The sequence below is a fragment of the Schistocerca piceifrons genome, chromosome 6 (genome assembly GCF_021461385.2).
Source record: "Schistocerca piceifrons isolate TAMUIC-IGC-003096 chromosome 6, iqSchPice1.1, whole genome shotgun sequence".
Taxonomy (NCBI): Eukaryota; Metazoa; Arthropoda; class Insecta; order Orthoptera; family Acrididae; genus Schistocerca; species Schistocerca piceifrons.
The window spans coordinates 411,127,098-411,143,806 of record NC_060143.1 but is presented as its reverse complement, the minus strand read 5'-3'; the positions used below and the strand labels follow the sequence as shown (position 1 = coordinate 411,143,806).

The window sequence follows — 16,709 nt, the reverse complement described above, 5'->3', positions numbered from 1 at the left end:
GTTCGAGAGGTAAACACACATTTGGTAATTTTTCTTGGTAGGTCTTCTAGCATTTGTAGACTTAGAGAAAGCTTTTGACAATGTTGACTGGAATACCCTCTTTCAAATTCTGAAGGTGGCAGGGGTAAAACGCAGGGAACGAAAGGCTATTTACAATTTGTACAGAAACCAGATGGCAGTTATAAGAGTCGAGGGGCATGAAAGGGAAGCAGTGGTTGGGAAGGGAGTGAGACAGGGTTGTAGTCTCTCTCCGATGTTATTCAATCTGTATATTGAGCAAGCAGTGAAGGAAACAAAAGAAAAATTCGGAATAGGTATTAAAATCCATGGAGAAGAAATAAAAACTTTGAGGTTCGCCGATGACATTGTAATTCTGTCAGAGACAGCAAAGGACTTGGAAGAGCAGTTGAACGGAATGGATAGTGTCTTGAAAGGAGGATATAAGATGAACATCAACAAAAGAAACACGAGGATAATGGAATGTAGTCGAATTAAGTCGAGTGATGCTGAGGGAATTAGATTAGGAAACGATACACTTAAAGTAGTAAAGGAGTTTTGCTATTTGGGGCGCAAAATAACTGATGATGGTCGAAGTAGAGAGGATATAAAATGTAGACTGGCAATGGCAAGGAAAGCGTTTCTGAAGAAGAGAAATTTGTTAACATCGAATATAGATTTAAGTGTGAGGAAGTCATTTCTGAAAGTATTTGTATGGAGTGTAGCCATGTATGGAAGTGAAACATGGACGATAAATAGTTTGGACAAGAAGAGAATAGAAGCTTTCGAAATGTGGTGCTACAGAAGAATGCTGAAGATTAGATGGGTAGATCACATAACTAATGAGGAGAAATTGAACAGAATCGGGAGGAACAGAAATTTGTGGCACAACTTGACTAGAAGAAGGGATCGGTTGGTAGGACATGTTCTGAGGCATCAAGGGATCACCAATTTAGTATTGGAGGGCAGCGTGGAGGGTAAAAATCGTAGAGGGAGACCAAGAGATGAATACACTAAGCAGATTCAGAAGGATGTAGGTTGCAGTAGGTACTGGGAGATGAAGAAACTTGCACAGGATAGAGTAGCATGGAGAGCTGCATCAAACCAGTCTCAGGACTGAAGACCACAACAACAACAGGTCTTGATGCGAGCAGGACCCTTTAGAAACACATTTCTTTGTGGATGAAACCAGTTTATTTACATTCACAAAAGTGGAAGCGCTTTTCCTGCTTTGATCATATTGGGAGCAGAACCTGAAATAAACATAAACACCCTTTAATCTGCAGAAGATTCCAGAAATATTTTTCTAATACTTTCATTCACAAATCTGGCGATCGTAGAATGATTTAGTTTTCCAAGTTCTTTGCAGGTCGTTAAATAGGAAGAAGAAGGCTCTTCTTTAAAGCACCAACAACTAAATTTCCAATGTAAGGGCCACAAGTGTCTGTAGCTTCGTCAACTGAAACCCAGATAATGCTGCCCTTGGGTTCATAGCCTATTTCTTCCAGAACATTTATGCAAATTATCTGTATGTAATTTTTACGCAAGATTGATTCATTTGTATATTTTGATTTAAGCAATATTTGCGCAGGAAGCCTTTGAAGATAGGGTTTGTAAGTTTGTGAAGAGGAATATTGCTTGCAATGAATGCTTCACATAGTTCCATGGTAAACTGTCCTTTTTGCTAACCTTTGGACAAATCCCTGTTACTGCCACTTGCTGTTGTCAGAAGTTGTTGTCGTGGTCCTTTCTTCTGCATTCCTGCGGTATGAAGATTTTTCTTGACTTGCTGGTCTATTTGAAACTTTTCTTTATCTACACGTTTTTCTCGCAAACTCGACAATATAAAACAATTCTGTCATATGTAAATGTTCCGGGATGGTCAGCTATTCACGAAACGACGCTTCTTTTTTCGGACCACATTGCGCACAACACGTTACACACTATAGGGCGTAAACACGTTCAACTGCGTACAAGTAAATAGAAAGCTAAACTGAAACAATGGACGAGCGACTAATTAATTGCTGCCGACGCGTACGGTATGACAGCGGAGGGGATTTGTGTGTTAAGTTCCTATGGGACCAAACTGCTGAGGTCATTAATGCCTAGGCTTTCACACTACTTAATCTAACTTAAACTAACTTACGCTAAGGACAACACAAACACCCATGCCCAAGGGGGGTACCCGAACCTACGACAGCAGGGGGGGGGGGGGGGGGGGGGGGGGGGGAAGGGGTCTCGAACCGTGGCTAGGCACCAAGACCGCATGGCTACTCCGCACGGCGAGTAGGGGATTAACCTGGCGCGCGGGCGCAGAAGCAAAAACTGCCTGTCTGTTCCTCTTCTGTAATGATTTCGGTAGGCAGTGGCCTCTCGGTTAGCGACTGCACGCAGTTCTAGGTAGAGCTCAGTCTGTGAGACGTAAAACTAGATCGAGCTAGAGACTGCCCATCTAAATTTTTAAAATGTTAGAAACATAGAGCGAAAATATGCATCGTCACTGGTTTTTAGTTAAAATATGCAATAACCGGTGAAAAGCGGCCATAGAACAAATAGGGTGAACGAGACCTCCACCGACAAACTTTCTGAGGTGGTAGTATGGACCTTAAACAAGAAAAAAAAAGTATAAATACAGCTGTGAACCGCGGGCCGCATGCGGCCTACGGCCCGCAGTTTGACGACGACTGTTCTATACCATGGATAAGTTCTTGAAAATAAATAATTATTTATTTATACAGAAATAAAACTGAGCTGCACGTAGCCATATAAATATTTTTCCATGGCTTAAAAAAAAGATATATGTTGTACGTTTATTCAGTTGGCATGAGCCATTCATAAAATTATAGTGAATATGGCCTAGGGAACACGCAAGTAACAAACAAACAGTGCCAGCAAGGAGGTTAAAATGTTGTGCTCATCGCCGTAGAGTCATAACCTACTCGATCCACGCCACCAACGAGTAACTGAGACTTCTGCGCATGTCTCAAACCAGGCATTCCCACAGTAGTTCCATTTTGCAGGGAAGCAACATTACGCGTAACAACGTCGAACTCGATGTATTACCTGTTTTCAAATTATATATTGATATAGTAATAAATCTATCGATTCAGTCTTATGACTTTAATTTACATGAGATTTTTTATGTGATCTGTTAGAAGTACTGTACAACAGGTAACGGATGTCAATATTTGGTTGCGTTGGTACACCTGCAGGACTCCTGCTGCCCTCTGCCACAGCTCTGCCATTTTCGTGGATTAGTTTAGTTGCAGCAATGGGAGGAGTAGGTCGGCGAGAGGTATTTTGGACGAAACGGTAGTACACACCGATCGTGCAGAATGCAGTGCCGGGGGACTGTTGTGAGCGTGATAAAATTATTTCACGAAGCTTCTGCGTTAAACGTCGGAAGAAGTGTGAACAGTTATCCTTTGCTTTGCTGTAATACAACGAAGTTCGCAGTATTGACAGCTCTGTGCTTCACGTTAACATAGAAGGTTCGAAACTAGCAGACGATGATTTTCAGCCTAACCTGGGCCCTTTCAGTGTCTCTGTCGTTTGTAGACTGCCAGTTATTGAGAGATACGAACTGTCAGTGATGAATGAACAATAATACGATACTATCCGAAAAGCAGAGATTTGGACTGCGTCCATTTTTCTCGCATAGAGCATCATATCAGCAAATTTGTTATTAATATGACATATAATGAATTGAGGCCGTTTGTATACGACACAATAATGTGCTTCAGCTCTGTGCACGAAAGAATTAAGTACTTGACATGATAATCACCTTGCCATGTCACTGTATCGCGCTGGAATCGTGTTTCCACGGTGTTCGAGCTTATGTTTACTCATCACCGTTTACGCAATTTTGTTTGCTGTAGCTGGTGTTTTGCTTCTGCAGCTTCGCTACAGCAGACGTGTTGCAACGAAGCCCTCAAACTATGAGGATAGCTACTTGTGGGAGGTAGAGGGATGGTATAGTAACGAGAGTGGCTTGAGATGGCCAGTTGCTGCAGAAAGACACTTATTTGGTTGCCTTTCCTTGAGAGAACTGACTGACCTAGAGTTCGTAGCAGCAGGGTGGACAAAAGCTGTCTATAAGGGTACCTTTAGAGGCAAGAATGTAGCTGTAAAAACTGTAAACTTGAATGGAAAAGACATGAGAGAATGTGATGCTTCAATGTCAGTGTGCTATCGCAGAGCAGCAGCAAAAATTTTGAAAGAAATAGTGCTTTTAACGGAGCTTGCCCATGACAATGTTGTGACCGTAAGTAATAATTAAGTGATTTTAATCATCTTCCAATGAACGCTTGTGCGTAAACAATTTTTAATACACGTTTTATTTACACGTAACATAAGTTCAGAAAGCAAGCTGCTTGCTGTGTAGAATCAGTATTCTTCTAGTATGTAGTGTTTCTTCCGTAAATCAGTAATGTAATTTAAATAATTTGTGGTGTAGAAATATTTTTACCTAAACTTTGCCCAAACTAAATCACTCCAAAGAAGTTAGCACATAAATGAAGGTAGGCCCTAATACTTGTCAACTTACAAATCTAGTGGCTATGCAGAACAACATGCTGTTTTTCCTTGTAGATAAGCTGCTATTTACTCAGCATTTGTACGCCAGGGTATAAAGTATTATAATGTAAATGTAGTACACCTGCATGTTTTGTACAAACTTCTGTAGTCAGTTATGAAACAGACAGTGGGAGTGATACTGTAGTCATTTGAGGAAAAAAAGACAGTTGTGTAGCTATAGAAAGTAAGACTGCAGTCATTAAACAGTATTGTTGTTTTGTGTTGTTGAAATATTTTGCTGGTGAGTTGATAAATATCGTACATAAAATACATGCCATTCAGAGCATTTAATGTTCCATTTTTCTAAGTGTAAAATGGACCTAGTAAAGTGAAATCCACTGTATACAAAAGTGCTCTAACTCCTGAATTTTTTTACAGGTTATTGGCTCATGTGTTCCTGAAACTGTTGGTCCTGTCGCCATTGTAACAGAACTTGGCGAACCTCTGGATACAGTCCGCTTACTTCAGTTGTCATGGGAAGACAGGCTGAGAGTATGTATCACATTATACTAAACATGATCTTAGTTTGTCTTTCATAGCATGTCTAAGCAAACATTCTTAATATTACAGTTGGCTCTTGGAATAGCCCACATTCTACATCACCTTGCAACTTCTCCCCTTGGTTCTTTGTCAATGAATGACTTTAGAAGACAGCAGTTTGTTTTGGTTGGAGGAACACTGAAGTTATCTGACGTTGATGATATTGGAGTTGGGGAACCAGAATGTGCAACAGATGATGACTGTATTATACAAGCAGAGGTATGAATAGTGAAATGTGAAGAATGGGTTGACTTTCCTTAAATTTATCCCACTTTTATGATAGACTACTCCGGTAAAATATCTTATTATTGTAACATAAGTAAGAGGTGATTTGGCATTAAGTTATTTGTATAGATTTTACCAAATTAACTCCTTCAGTATGGGTTATGGAATGTCTTGCATATGGGTTATGGAATGTCTGGCATCTTCAGGGTCCCAAAAAATATTAAGATAACCAAATGATGATGAAAATTTGAGTAAGTAGTAATGTTTTAACTTTCAGGTTTTACGTTAACTTACAGTTGTTCTTGCTCTGGCATTTTTGTTGGCTACTTAATAGGATGCTTCTGTGCGAGACCTAACACATAATATCTGAATTTCTTTGTAGATTCTTCTAGTAGTCCTCAGTCTTGTGCGTGTTGTGTGTTGCAGGGAGGACATAATGGAACCAGAGAGATTCACCTGAACTGCCACAACTCACACTGTGTAGGCTACAATGAACGTCTTAATGTGTTGCGTGCAGGTCAACATTTCATAAGTTTATTTTTGCCTCTGAGTGCTCCAGCATCACTAGAGCCTCAAGTCCAAGAGTTATTAAGAGCTTATAAGGAACCTGGTACATGGGAAACTGCTCATATATTATCTGCAACAGAACATTTGGTTCACAAATTTGCCTCTGGTGAATATTTGCAACGACACATACCACAGCCACCATCGTTGGACTCTCTAGGTTAGTATTACGTAACATTGTATAAAATTAGTCATGCTTTTTGAAATGAAATGAAGAGATAAATGTATCTAACAGTGGTAAAAACTTATCTTATAAGACCAGTACATTAGTTGCAGATATTGTTTATTTCTGATATCCATAATCTCACTATTGAAAATACAAACACCATCACTACATGCTGACAGCAGTGTAATGACCACCTCCTCCTCATGTTTGTCTTCACTCGTGCATAAATTTCTGTTTATTAAAAATGAATGCAAATGCACAGAAAGAAGTTTTCTCTTTCAACCTTTATTTTAATATTAGGTAGGCCTACTTCAAATATATTTCTCTTTGTATATTCAAATAGGTGTGAATGATATCCCCCATTGGTAAAATGCTATTTTTTGTGTACTCTTCCACAACACAAAAGAAGTGAGACCACTTGTGTTACAGAGGAACAATTTTTTGTGATGTGTTACAGTATGGTTGTTTTTTAACTTTAACTGTTTTCTTAAGCTGTGACTTGTGTAATCAAGATCGACCAACTCAGTTGCTATGGGTAAGCTGTTTTCTTTCACTCTGCTGGAAAATATCATCTTAAGAGTTCTGGTGCGAAAGAAAAGATTGATTTTGGAAATTTATGAACTCGCCAAGTATGGTTAATTATTTCTTGTTTCTGTCTGACTTGGACCAATTTGCATTACATGTGTCTGCATTTATTTCTCCACCATTCAAATCAGTACTGAATGTCATTCTGCGTGTGCCTGTGCAGCAGCTCTGCCATGTTTAGCTTTCAGCAGAGAACAAAAGCACTTCTGTAGTAAACTGCTCATCCACTGTCTCTATTGATAAGCTTTGTTAAATGTTGTCGTAGCATAGTGACACAGTTAATGGTCAAACAATATCCATACCATTTCAGTTACTTCAATAGTAATGTAACAAGTCTTAATTTTAAGTATAGCTCAAATAAAATAACTTTGTGATTGAGATATATCTGTGTTGTGACCTAATGTGATGCATGTCATTTACTCATTCAGTCAGTAGATTGCAGCTGATATGGCAATGTATTAACAGAACATTTAAAGATGGGTAACTGCTATTAGAAGGGTGTTTAGTCATGTGTAACAAATGTCGTGAAGTAACAAATTACCCATAAGATTTGAACAAAACTGAAGTTCGTTAAAACACCCCGTATCATTAACGCGTGGTGCTGCACTCACATTGGGAATCAGTTTCCCTACCTTTTGTTTGATCAGTAGAATTTCTGTCAGAATTTGGCAAGATGATGAATGTGTACTACCCAACAAAGTGAACTGGTTACGTGGCCAGGGTGGCAGCACTGTCTTATATATGCCTGAGAGACAGGGAGTAGAGGTAGTAACAGCATACACTGTAGAACTCTTAAAAGTGGAAGCACTGTCATAAACTAAATATCTGTATGTGCTTCTGACCGTACAGTGTTATTTAGAGCGAGAGCAGAAACAAGACCTACCGTACATCTTATCTTGATCCTAATAACAGTTTGTCAGCAGTATCAATAAAATTACGTTGCACAGTGATATTGCTATTTTACACAGGTGTGCAGGTTGATTCATTACTTGTTGTTTCTCTTGGATGATTATGCTGACACTTCATTCAACTCAATGCAGACTGATTTCATTATATTTGTAGTTTCCTCTTCCATTAAAATATGTCCTCCAGTAGTCATCACTTTTTTTCTTTTTTTAAAAAAAAGAGCCTTTATAGTCTTTGTCACAACAGTGAAACCTAACATCACTCCACTGCCAGTTGATGGTTGGAGTACTGACACATTATCTGTGTATCCAGTAATGCTGGCAACTGAGGGTTATGCGTGCGGATCGTATCAACCTTTACCGCATCAAAGACAGCCTGAAGATTGATGCCATGAAGCGTTGAAACTGGTAGCAACAAAATAAGTTAAAATCATAAGGACGGCTGTAGTGTTTCTATTTTTTGTCACGAAAAGAATGCCAAAGTTTACCTGTCCTTATGGCTACATGTTTTTAATTTCTTTCTGCCCATTTTGACAGGGTATCCTAAGTTAGTTTCTCTGTTATTCAAAAAGAAGTGAACACAAAATAAAGCCCTGCATTTGCAACAAAGAAATGTTGCCAGGCTCTACTGTTTGACAATACTTTATTCACATTGTCACTCTGCAACATTTATTCAGTGTGGTGTGTATACATCTGCATTTTGTTTCAATGAAACACCTAATGTAGCATGCTCTTTCTGCAAGTATGTTGTCCACACACAATGATTCGTATACTTTAACACCTTTCAAAATAAAATCACATAGGACATTGATGAAATAGGTTTCCTCAGAGCCCACATGTGTAGGTCTGCATGACAAAAGCCACAAAGTTTTTGTAAAAGTGGTAGTTCATAGTATTGCAGAGATTGCTGCCAAATAACACATTTATCAGTATCACCAAAAAATGTGTGTGTGTATTTTGCTTCTGATCCATGGCAGGTACTTGAATCCTGCTTCACCCAATATTGTGTCCCTCCTTCCATACTTTCACATCACCGACCTGCCTAAAGTATGTTTGTCATGATTTACTTGCACCCTCTATCAGCATCTCTGCCAGCACTACTGCATTCATCTTTATTTCATTGTCTTTAAAATTAATGACTATAACAGCAAGGTGACACTGGTTCTTACAGAGGTATTTTCCACAATCACTTTTTGTGATATTTCCTGTCAGTTATTGTCGCACATTTTGTTAGTTTCATGACATTTTGCCACAGCAGTGACAAGTCTCATTTTGTCATTTCTCTTCAGTTCTACTTTTGCCAGTACACATTTTTATTGCACTTTGTAAAACTTTTATTTTTCTTTGTCGGATAGTCCTTGGGGTGAATCCATTTAAATTCTATGCAAGTAAAAAGTCATAATGTCGTCGCAGTCTCACTATCCTATGACAGAGTTTGCCAGCAGGAGCAAGTGTGGTTTGTTTGAATCAAATAATATTCCCTTTGTGTAGTTGTGTGGCTTAGTGTGGCTCTTAGTTTTCAAAAAGTAAGTAAATGATGTCCCATGTTGTGGGAGTAACTTGATGCACCTTGTGAAGACTTATTGAATTATGAGAGACTTTGCCAATTTCAGTCATGAAAATTATTAAAGGTTAGTTATACTTAGCAATATTGGGTACTTGAACAACCACTGATTTGTGTTCATGTTCATTTCTTCATAGTAGGAAGTGGTTTTCTTAGATTTGAGCAACATTATACAATTTTCTACCAGCCCCACCAATGTACCCCATTGGAGAAGTCAGTATACTACTATTTTGTATGGGGAGAGCCTTCCATTAAAGTCTGACTGTAAATATTGAGAACTGCTATACCGTTGTATTCTTTCCACTAGCTGTCAAAATAATTCAGAAAAAATGTCATTACTTAGTTGCTTATATATGTATAATATAATAGGGAAACATTCCACGCGGGAAAAATATATTTAAAAACAAAGATGATGTGACTTACCATACGAAAGCGCTGGCAGGTCGATAGAAACACAGACACATACATACACACAAAATTCTAGCTTTCGCAACCAATGGTTGCTTCATCAGGAAAGAGGGAAGGAGAGGGAAAGACGAAAGGATGTGGGTTTTAAGGGAGAGGGTAAGGAGTCATTCCAATCCCGGGAGTGGAAAGACTTACCTTAGGTGGAAAAAAGGACAAGTATACACTCGAGCGCGCGCGCTCACACACACACACACACACACACACACACACACACACACACACACACACACACACACACACATCCATCCATCCACACAGACACAAGCAGACATTTGTCTTTTGGTGTTAGTGGGAAGTATCCAGTATCCCGGACGGTGTAACACTGTGCCAAGATGTGCTGGCCGTGCACCAAGGCATGTTTAGCCACAGGGTGATCCTCATTACCAACAAACACTGTCTGCCTGTGTCCATGCATGCGAATGGACAGTTTGTTGCTGGTCATTCCCACATAGAATGCGTCACAGTGTAGGCAGGTCAATTGGTAAATCACGTGGGTGCTTTCACACGTGGCTCTGCCTTTGATCGTGTACACCTTCCGGGTTACAGGACTGGAGTAGGTGGTGGTGGGAGGGTGTATGGGACAGGTTTTACACCGGGGGCAGTTACAAGGGTAGGAGCCAGAGGGTAAGGAAGGTGGTTTGGGGATTTCATGGGGATGAACTAAGAGGTTACGAAGGTTAGGTGGACGGCGGAAAGACACTCTTGGTGGAGTGGGGAGGATTTCATGAAGGATGGATCTCATTTCAGGGCAGGATTTGAAGAAGTCGTATCCCTGCTGGAGAGCCACATTGAGAGTCTGATCCAGTCCCGGAAAGTATCCTGTCACAAGTGGAGCACTTTTGTGGTTCTTCTGTGGGAGGTTCTGGGTTTGAGAGGATGAGGAAGTGGCTCTGGTTATTTGCTTCTGTACCAGGTTGGGAGGGCAGTTGTGGGATGCGAAAGCTGTTGTCAGGTTGTTGGTGTAAATGGTTCAGGGATTCCGGACTGTAGCAGATTCTTGTCTTGTGACAGCCAGAGCGAGAGCACCAGCAGCAGCGAGTACTGTTTGTATAAAGCGTTTATTTTGCATTTTGTTTACGACCTTCCACTAAGGAAGGGATTCTATTTGTGTTTATCTGCTCTGCATAGTAACTAACAGTTCTTGATAAAACTTTACGTAGTTTTCGTGTTAGATTTCTTAGTGTTTTCTTGATCATTTAGAACAGAAAGCACCCTAAAACCGTCTTTTGTTTGTTTCGCGGCCGTTAGCCACTAGTCACTTGAATCAGCAGTTGTCTTGTGACAGCCAAAGCGAGAGCACCAGCAGCAGCGAGTACTGTTTGTATAAAGCGTTTTTGTACTTATTTGCTGCGCTTAGCTTTTAAATAGTTTTTCTGGGAAAACCTAGCGTAGTTTTCGCGTCTCGTATTTCAGTGAGTGTTTCTTGATTATCAGAGTAGCTCATCAGAAGATTATCTTGGGAATTTGTCACCGTATAGAGTAGGGTAAACATAGTCATGTGTAGGGACTGTGGTTGTTGTGAGCGGACGCAAGGAGAATTGGCCACTCTTCGGGGGCAGGTGGAGGCTTTGTCTGTTAGGCTCATCGAGCTCGAGGCGCAGGCGTCGGCTCGTAGTGGCGTTGGGGCAACTGTGGTGAGACCTATGCCTACTTCGGTGGCCTTGGAATCACATGGAACCCCTGATGTCGCTGCGTCTTCCGGCAGTGAGCATCTTACCGGTCAGCCATCACTCCAGGGTGAATGGCGGACAGTGGTGGGCTCGCGCGTGCCTGGCCGAAAGGCGAAGGTGGGATCTGGCCGCGTGGCGGCTGCCTTGCCCCTTTCCAACAGGTACGGTGTGCTTCCTAGTGGTGATGACATCGTTTCCGAGCCACCACAGGATGCCTCGCCTGTTGGGCCAGTGGCCGATTCTCCGGCAAGGTCCCGACAGTCACAGAGGGCGGGCCTATTAGTTATAGGGAGCTCCAACATTAGGCGGGTTATGGAGCCCCTCAGGAAAATAGCGGGTAGGTCGGGGAAGAATGCCAGTGTGCACTCGGTGTGCTTGCCGGGGGGTCTCGTCCATAATGTGGAGGAGGCCCTTCCGGCAGCTATTGAACGCACTGGGTGTGACCGGCTGCAGATAGTAGCACATGTCGGAACGAATGACGCCTGCCGCTTGGGTTCTGAGGCCATCCTTGGTTCCTTCCGGCGGCTGGCTGATTTGGTGAAGACAACCAGCATCGCACGCGGAGTGCAAGCTGAGCTTAATATCTGCAGTATAGTGCCCAGAGTCGATCGCGGTCCTCTGGTTTGGAGCCGTGTGGAGGGTCTAAACCAGAGGCTCAGACGACTCTGCGACTATAATGGTTGCAAATTCATCGACCTCCGTTATTGGGTGGAGAACTGTAGGGCCCCCCTAGACAGGTCAGGCGTGCACTACACACCGGAAGCAGCTACTAGGGTAGCAGAGTACGTGTGGCGTGCACACGGGGGTTTTTTAGGTTAGAGGGACCCCCCCTTGGGCGAAACGATAAAATACCTGACGGCTTACCAGAGAGGACATTATCATCGTTGATAAAGAACGTCCGTCCTCAGAGACCAAAAACAGGAAAAGTTAACGTAATATTGGTAAACTGCAGGAGTATCCAGGGCAAGGTTCCTGAATTAGTATCTCGTATTGAAGGAAATAGTGCGCATATAGTATTAGGAATGGAAAGTTGGTTAAAACCGGAAGTGAACAGTAACGAAATCCTAGACACAGAATGGAATATATACCGCAAGGATAGGATAAACGCCAATGGTGGAGGAGTATTTATAGCAGTAAAGAATTCAATAATATCCAGTGAAGTTATTAGCGAATGTGAAATAATCTGGGTTAAGTTAAGTATCAAAGGTGGGTCAGATATGATAGTCGGATGCTTCTATAGACCACCTGCATCAGCAACCGTAGTAGTTGAGCGCCTCAGAGAGAACCTGCAGAACGTCGTGAAGAAGTTTCGTGATCATACTATTGTAATAGGGGGAGACTTCAATCTACCAGGTATAGAATGGGATAGTCACACAATCAGAACTGGAGCCAGGGACAGAGACTCTTGTGACATTATCCTGACTGCCTTGTCCAAGAATTACTTCGAGCAGATAGTTAGAGAACCAACTCGTGAAGCTAACGTTTTAGACCTCATAGCAACAAATAGACCGGAACTTTTCGACTCCGTGAATGTAGAAGAGGGTATCAGTGATCATAAGTCAGTGGTTGCATCAATGACTACAAGTGTAATAAGAAATGCCAAGAAAGGAAGGAAAATATATTTGCTTAACAAGAGTGATAGGGCACAAATCGCAGAATATCTGAGTGACCACCATCAAACGTTCATTTCTGAGGAAGAGGATGTGGAACAAAAATGGAGAAAATTCAGAAACATCGTCCAGTACGCCTTAGATAAGTTCGTACCGACTAAGGTCCAAAGCGAGGGGAAAGATCCACCGTGGTATAACAATCATGTACGAAAGGTACTACGGAAACAAAGAAAGCTTCATCATAGGTTTAAGAGTAGTCGAATCATAGCTGATAAGGAAAAGCTGAACGAAGCGAAAAAGAGCGTAAAGAGAGCAATGAGAGAAGCATTCAACGAATTCGAACATAAAACGTTGGCAAACAATCTAAACAAGAACCCTAAAAAGTTTTGGTCATAGGTAAAATCGGTAAGCGGATCTAAATCCCCTATTCAGTCACTCATTGACCACGATGGCACCGAAACAGAGGACGACCGAAGAAAGGCAGAAATACTGAATTCAGTGTTCCGAAACTGTTTCACTGCGGAAAATCGTAACACGGTCCCTGACTTCAGCCGTCGCACGGACGCCAAAATGGAAAATATTGAAATAAACGATATCGGAATTGAAAAACAACTGCTATCACTTAGTAGCGGAAAAGCATCCGGACCAGACGAGATACCCTTAAGATTCTACAGTGATTATGCTAAAGAACTACCTAGCGACTGGAAGAAAGCGCAGGTCGTTCCCATTTTCAAGAAGGGTCATAAATCAGATGCGAATAATTATAGGCCTATTTCGCTTACATCGATCTGTTGTAGAATAATGGAACATGTTTTGTGTTCTCGTATTATGACGTTCTTAGATAATACAAATCTCCTTCATCATAACCAACATGGATTCCGCAAACAGAGATCATGTGAAACTCAGCTCGCCCTATTTGCCCAAGAAATTCACAGTGCCGTAGACACTGGCGAGCAGATTGATGCCGTGTTCCTGGACTTCAGGAAGGCATTTGATACGGTTCCGCACTTACGTTTAGTGAAAAAAATACGAGCTTACGGAATATCGGACCAGGTTTGTGATTGGATTCAGGATTTCCTAGAAGAAAGAACACAACATGTCATTCTTAACGGTTCAAAATCTGCAGATGTAGAGGTAATTTCGGGAGTACCGCAAGGAAGCGTGATAGGACCTTTATTGTTTACAATATACATAAATGACTTAGTTGACAACATCGGTAGCTCCGTGAGGCTATTTGCAGATGACACGGTTGTCTACAAGAAAGTAACAACATCAGAAGACTCGTACGTACTCCAGGAAGACCTGCAGAGGATTAATGCATGGTGCGACAGCTGGCAGCTTTCCCTAAACGTAGATAAATGTAATATAATGCGCATACATAGGGGCAGAAATCCATTCCAGTACGATTATGCCATAGGTGGTAAATCATTGGAAGCGGTAACGACCGTAAAATACTTAGGAGTTACTATCCGGAGCGATCTGAAGTGGAACGATCACATAAAACAAATAGTGGGAAAAGCAGGCGCCAGGTTGAGATTCATAGGAAGAATTCTAAGAAAATGTGACTCATCGACGAAAGAAGTAGCTTACAAAATGCTTGTTCGTCCGATTCTTGAGTATTGCTCATCAGTATGGGACCCTTACCAGGTTGGATTAATAGAAGAGATAGACATGATCCAGCGAAAAGCAGCGCGATTCGTCATGCGGACATTTAGTCAGCGCGAGAGCGTTACGGAGATGCTGAACAAGCTCCAGTGGCGGACACTTCAAGAAAGGCGTTACGCAATACGGAGAGGTTTATTATCGAAATTACGAGAGAGCACATTCCGGGAAGAGATGGGCAACATATTACTACCGCCCACATATGTCTCGCGTAATGATCACAACGAAAAGATCCGAGAAATTAGAGCAAATACGGAGACTTACAAGCAGTCATTCTTCCCACGCACAATTCGTGAATGGAACAGGGAAGGGGGGATCAGATAGTGGTACAATAAGTACCCTCCGCCACACACCGTAAGGTGGCTCGCGGAGTATAGATGTAGATGTAGATTCGTTTGCCACGAAGGCCTAGGCTGTAGGGAAGGGACCGTTTGATGTGGAATGGGTGGCAGCTGTCATAATGGAGGTACTGTTGCTTGTTGGTGGGTTTGATGTGGACGGACGTGTGAAGCTGGCCATTGGACAGATGGAGGTCAACGTCGAGGAAAGTGACATGGGATTTGGAGTAGGACCAGGTGAATCTGATGGAACCAAAGGAGTTGAGGTTGGAGAGGAAATTCTGGAGTTCTTCTTCACTGTGAGTCTAGATCATGAAGATGTCATCAATAAATCTGTACCAAACTTTGGGTTGGCAGGCCTGGGTAACCAAGAAGGCTTCCTCTAAGCGACCCATGAATAGGTTGGCGTACGAGGGGGCCATCCTGGTACCCATGGCTGTTCCCTTTAATTGTTGGTATGTCTGGCCTTCAAAAGTGAAGAAGTTGTGGGTCAGGATGAAGCTGGCTAAGGTGATGAGGAAAGAGGTTTCAGGTAGTGTGGCAGGTGATCGGCGTGAAAGGAAGTGCTCCATCGCAGCGAGGCCCTGGACGTGCGGGATATTTGTGTATAAGGAAGTGGCATCAATGGTTACAAGGATGGTTTCCGGGGGTAACAGATTGGGTAAGGATTCCAGGCGTTCGAGAAAGTGGTTGGTGTCTTTGATGAAGGATGGGAGACAGCATGTAAGAAAGAAAACCTTTCACCTGACTCCATCAACCTCCTGACCCCACCGACACCCCGCACCCCTACCTTCTTCCTAAAATTCACAAACCCAATCATCCCGGCCGCCCCATTGTAGTTGGTTACCAAGCCCCCACAGAACGTATCTCTGCCTACGTAGATCAACACCTTCAACCCATTACATGCAGTCTCCCATCCTTCATCAAGCGAGCGAGGTGGCGTAGTGATTAAACACTGGACTCGCATTCGGGAGGACGATGGTTCAATCCCGCGTCCGGCCATCCTGATTTAGTTTTTCCGTGATTTCCCTAAATCGCTCCAGGCAAATCCCGGGATGGTTCCTTTCAAAGGGCACGGCCGACTTCCTTCCCCGTCCTTCCCTAATCCGATGACACCGATGACCTCGCTGTCTGGTCTCCTTCCCCAAACACAACCCCCAACCCTACAGCCTAGGTCTTCGTGGCAAACGAATCTGCTCCAGTCCGGAATCCCTGAACCATTACACCAACAACCTGACAACAGCTTTCACATCCCGCAACTACCCTCCCGACCTGGTACAGAAGCAAATAACCAAAGCCACTTCCTCATCCTCTCAAACCCAGAACCTCCCACAGAAGAACCACAAAAGTGCTCCACTTGTGACAGGATACACTCCGGGAATGGATCAGACTCTGAATGGGGCTCTCCAGCAGGGATACGACTCCCTCAAATCCTGCCCTAAAATGAGATGCGTCCTTCATGAAATCCTCCCCACTCCACCAAGAGTGTCTTTCCGCCGTCCACCTAACCTTCGTAACCTCTTAGTTCATCCCTATGAAATCCCCAAACCACCTTCCCTGCCCTCTGGCTCCTACCCTTGTAACCGCCCCCGGTGTAAAACCTGTCCCATGCACCCTCCCACCACCACCTACTCCAGTCCTGTAAACCGGAAAGTGTACATGATCAAAGACAGAGCCACGTGTGAAAGCACCCACGTGATTTACCAACTGACCTGCCTACACTATGTGGGAATGACCAGCAACAAACTGTCCATTCGCATGAACGGTCACAGGCAGACAGTGTTTGTTGGTAATGAGGATCACCCTGTGGCTAAACATGCCTTGGTGCACGGCCAGCACA

The 16,709-nt window shown here is 42.7% G+C and overlaps 1 protein-coding gene across 1 annotated transcript in view; it reads left to right on the top strand.

The window, feature by feature from the left end:
* The first annotated feature begins 3,249 nt into the window (after positions 1-3,249).
* The window catches only part of LOC124803004 (extracellular tyrosine-protein kinase PKDCC-like), a 46,967-nt gene continuing 33,507 nt past the window's right edge, over positions 3,250-16,709 (top strand). Inside the window, exons 1-4 of the mRNA XM_047264111.1 lie at positions 3,250-4,261; positions 4,951-5,064; positions 5,143-5,331; positions 5,764-6,061. Of these exons, the coding sequence (XP_047120067.1) occupies positions 3,788-4,261; positions 4,951-5,064; positions 5,143-5,331; positions 5,764-6,061 (1,075 nt within the window). The 5' untranslated portion in view covers positions 3,250-3,787. The remainder of the gene's footprint in view (positions 4,262-4,950; positions 5,065-5,142; positions 5,332-5,763; positions 6,062-16,709) is intronic.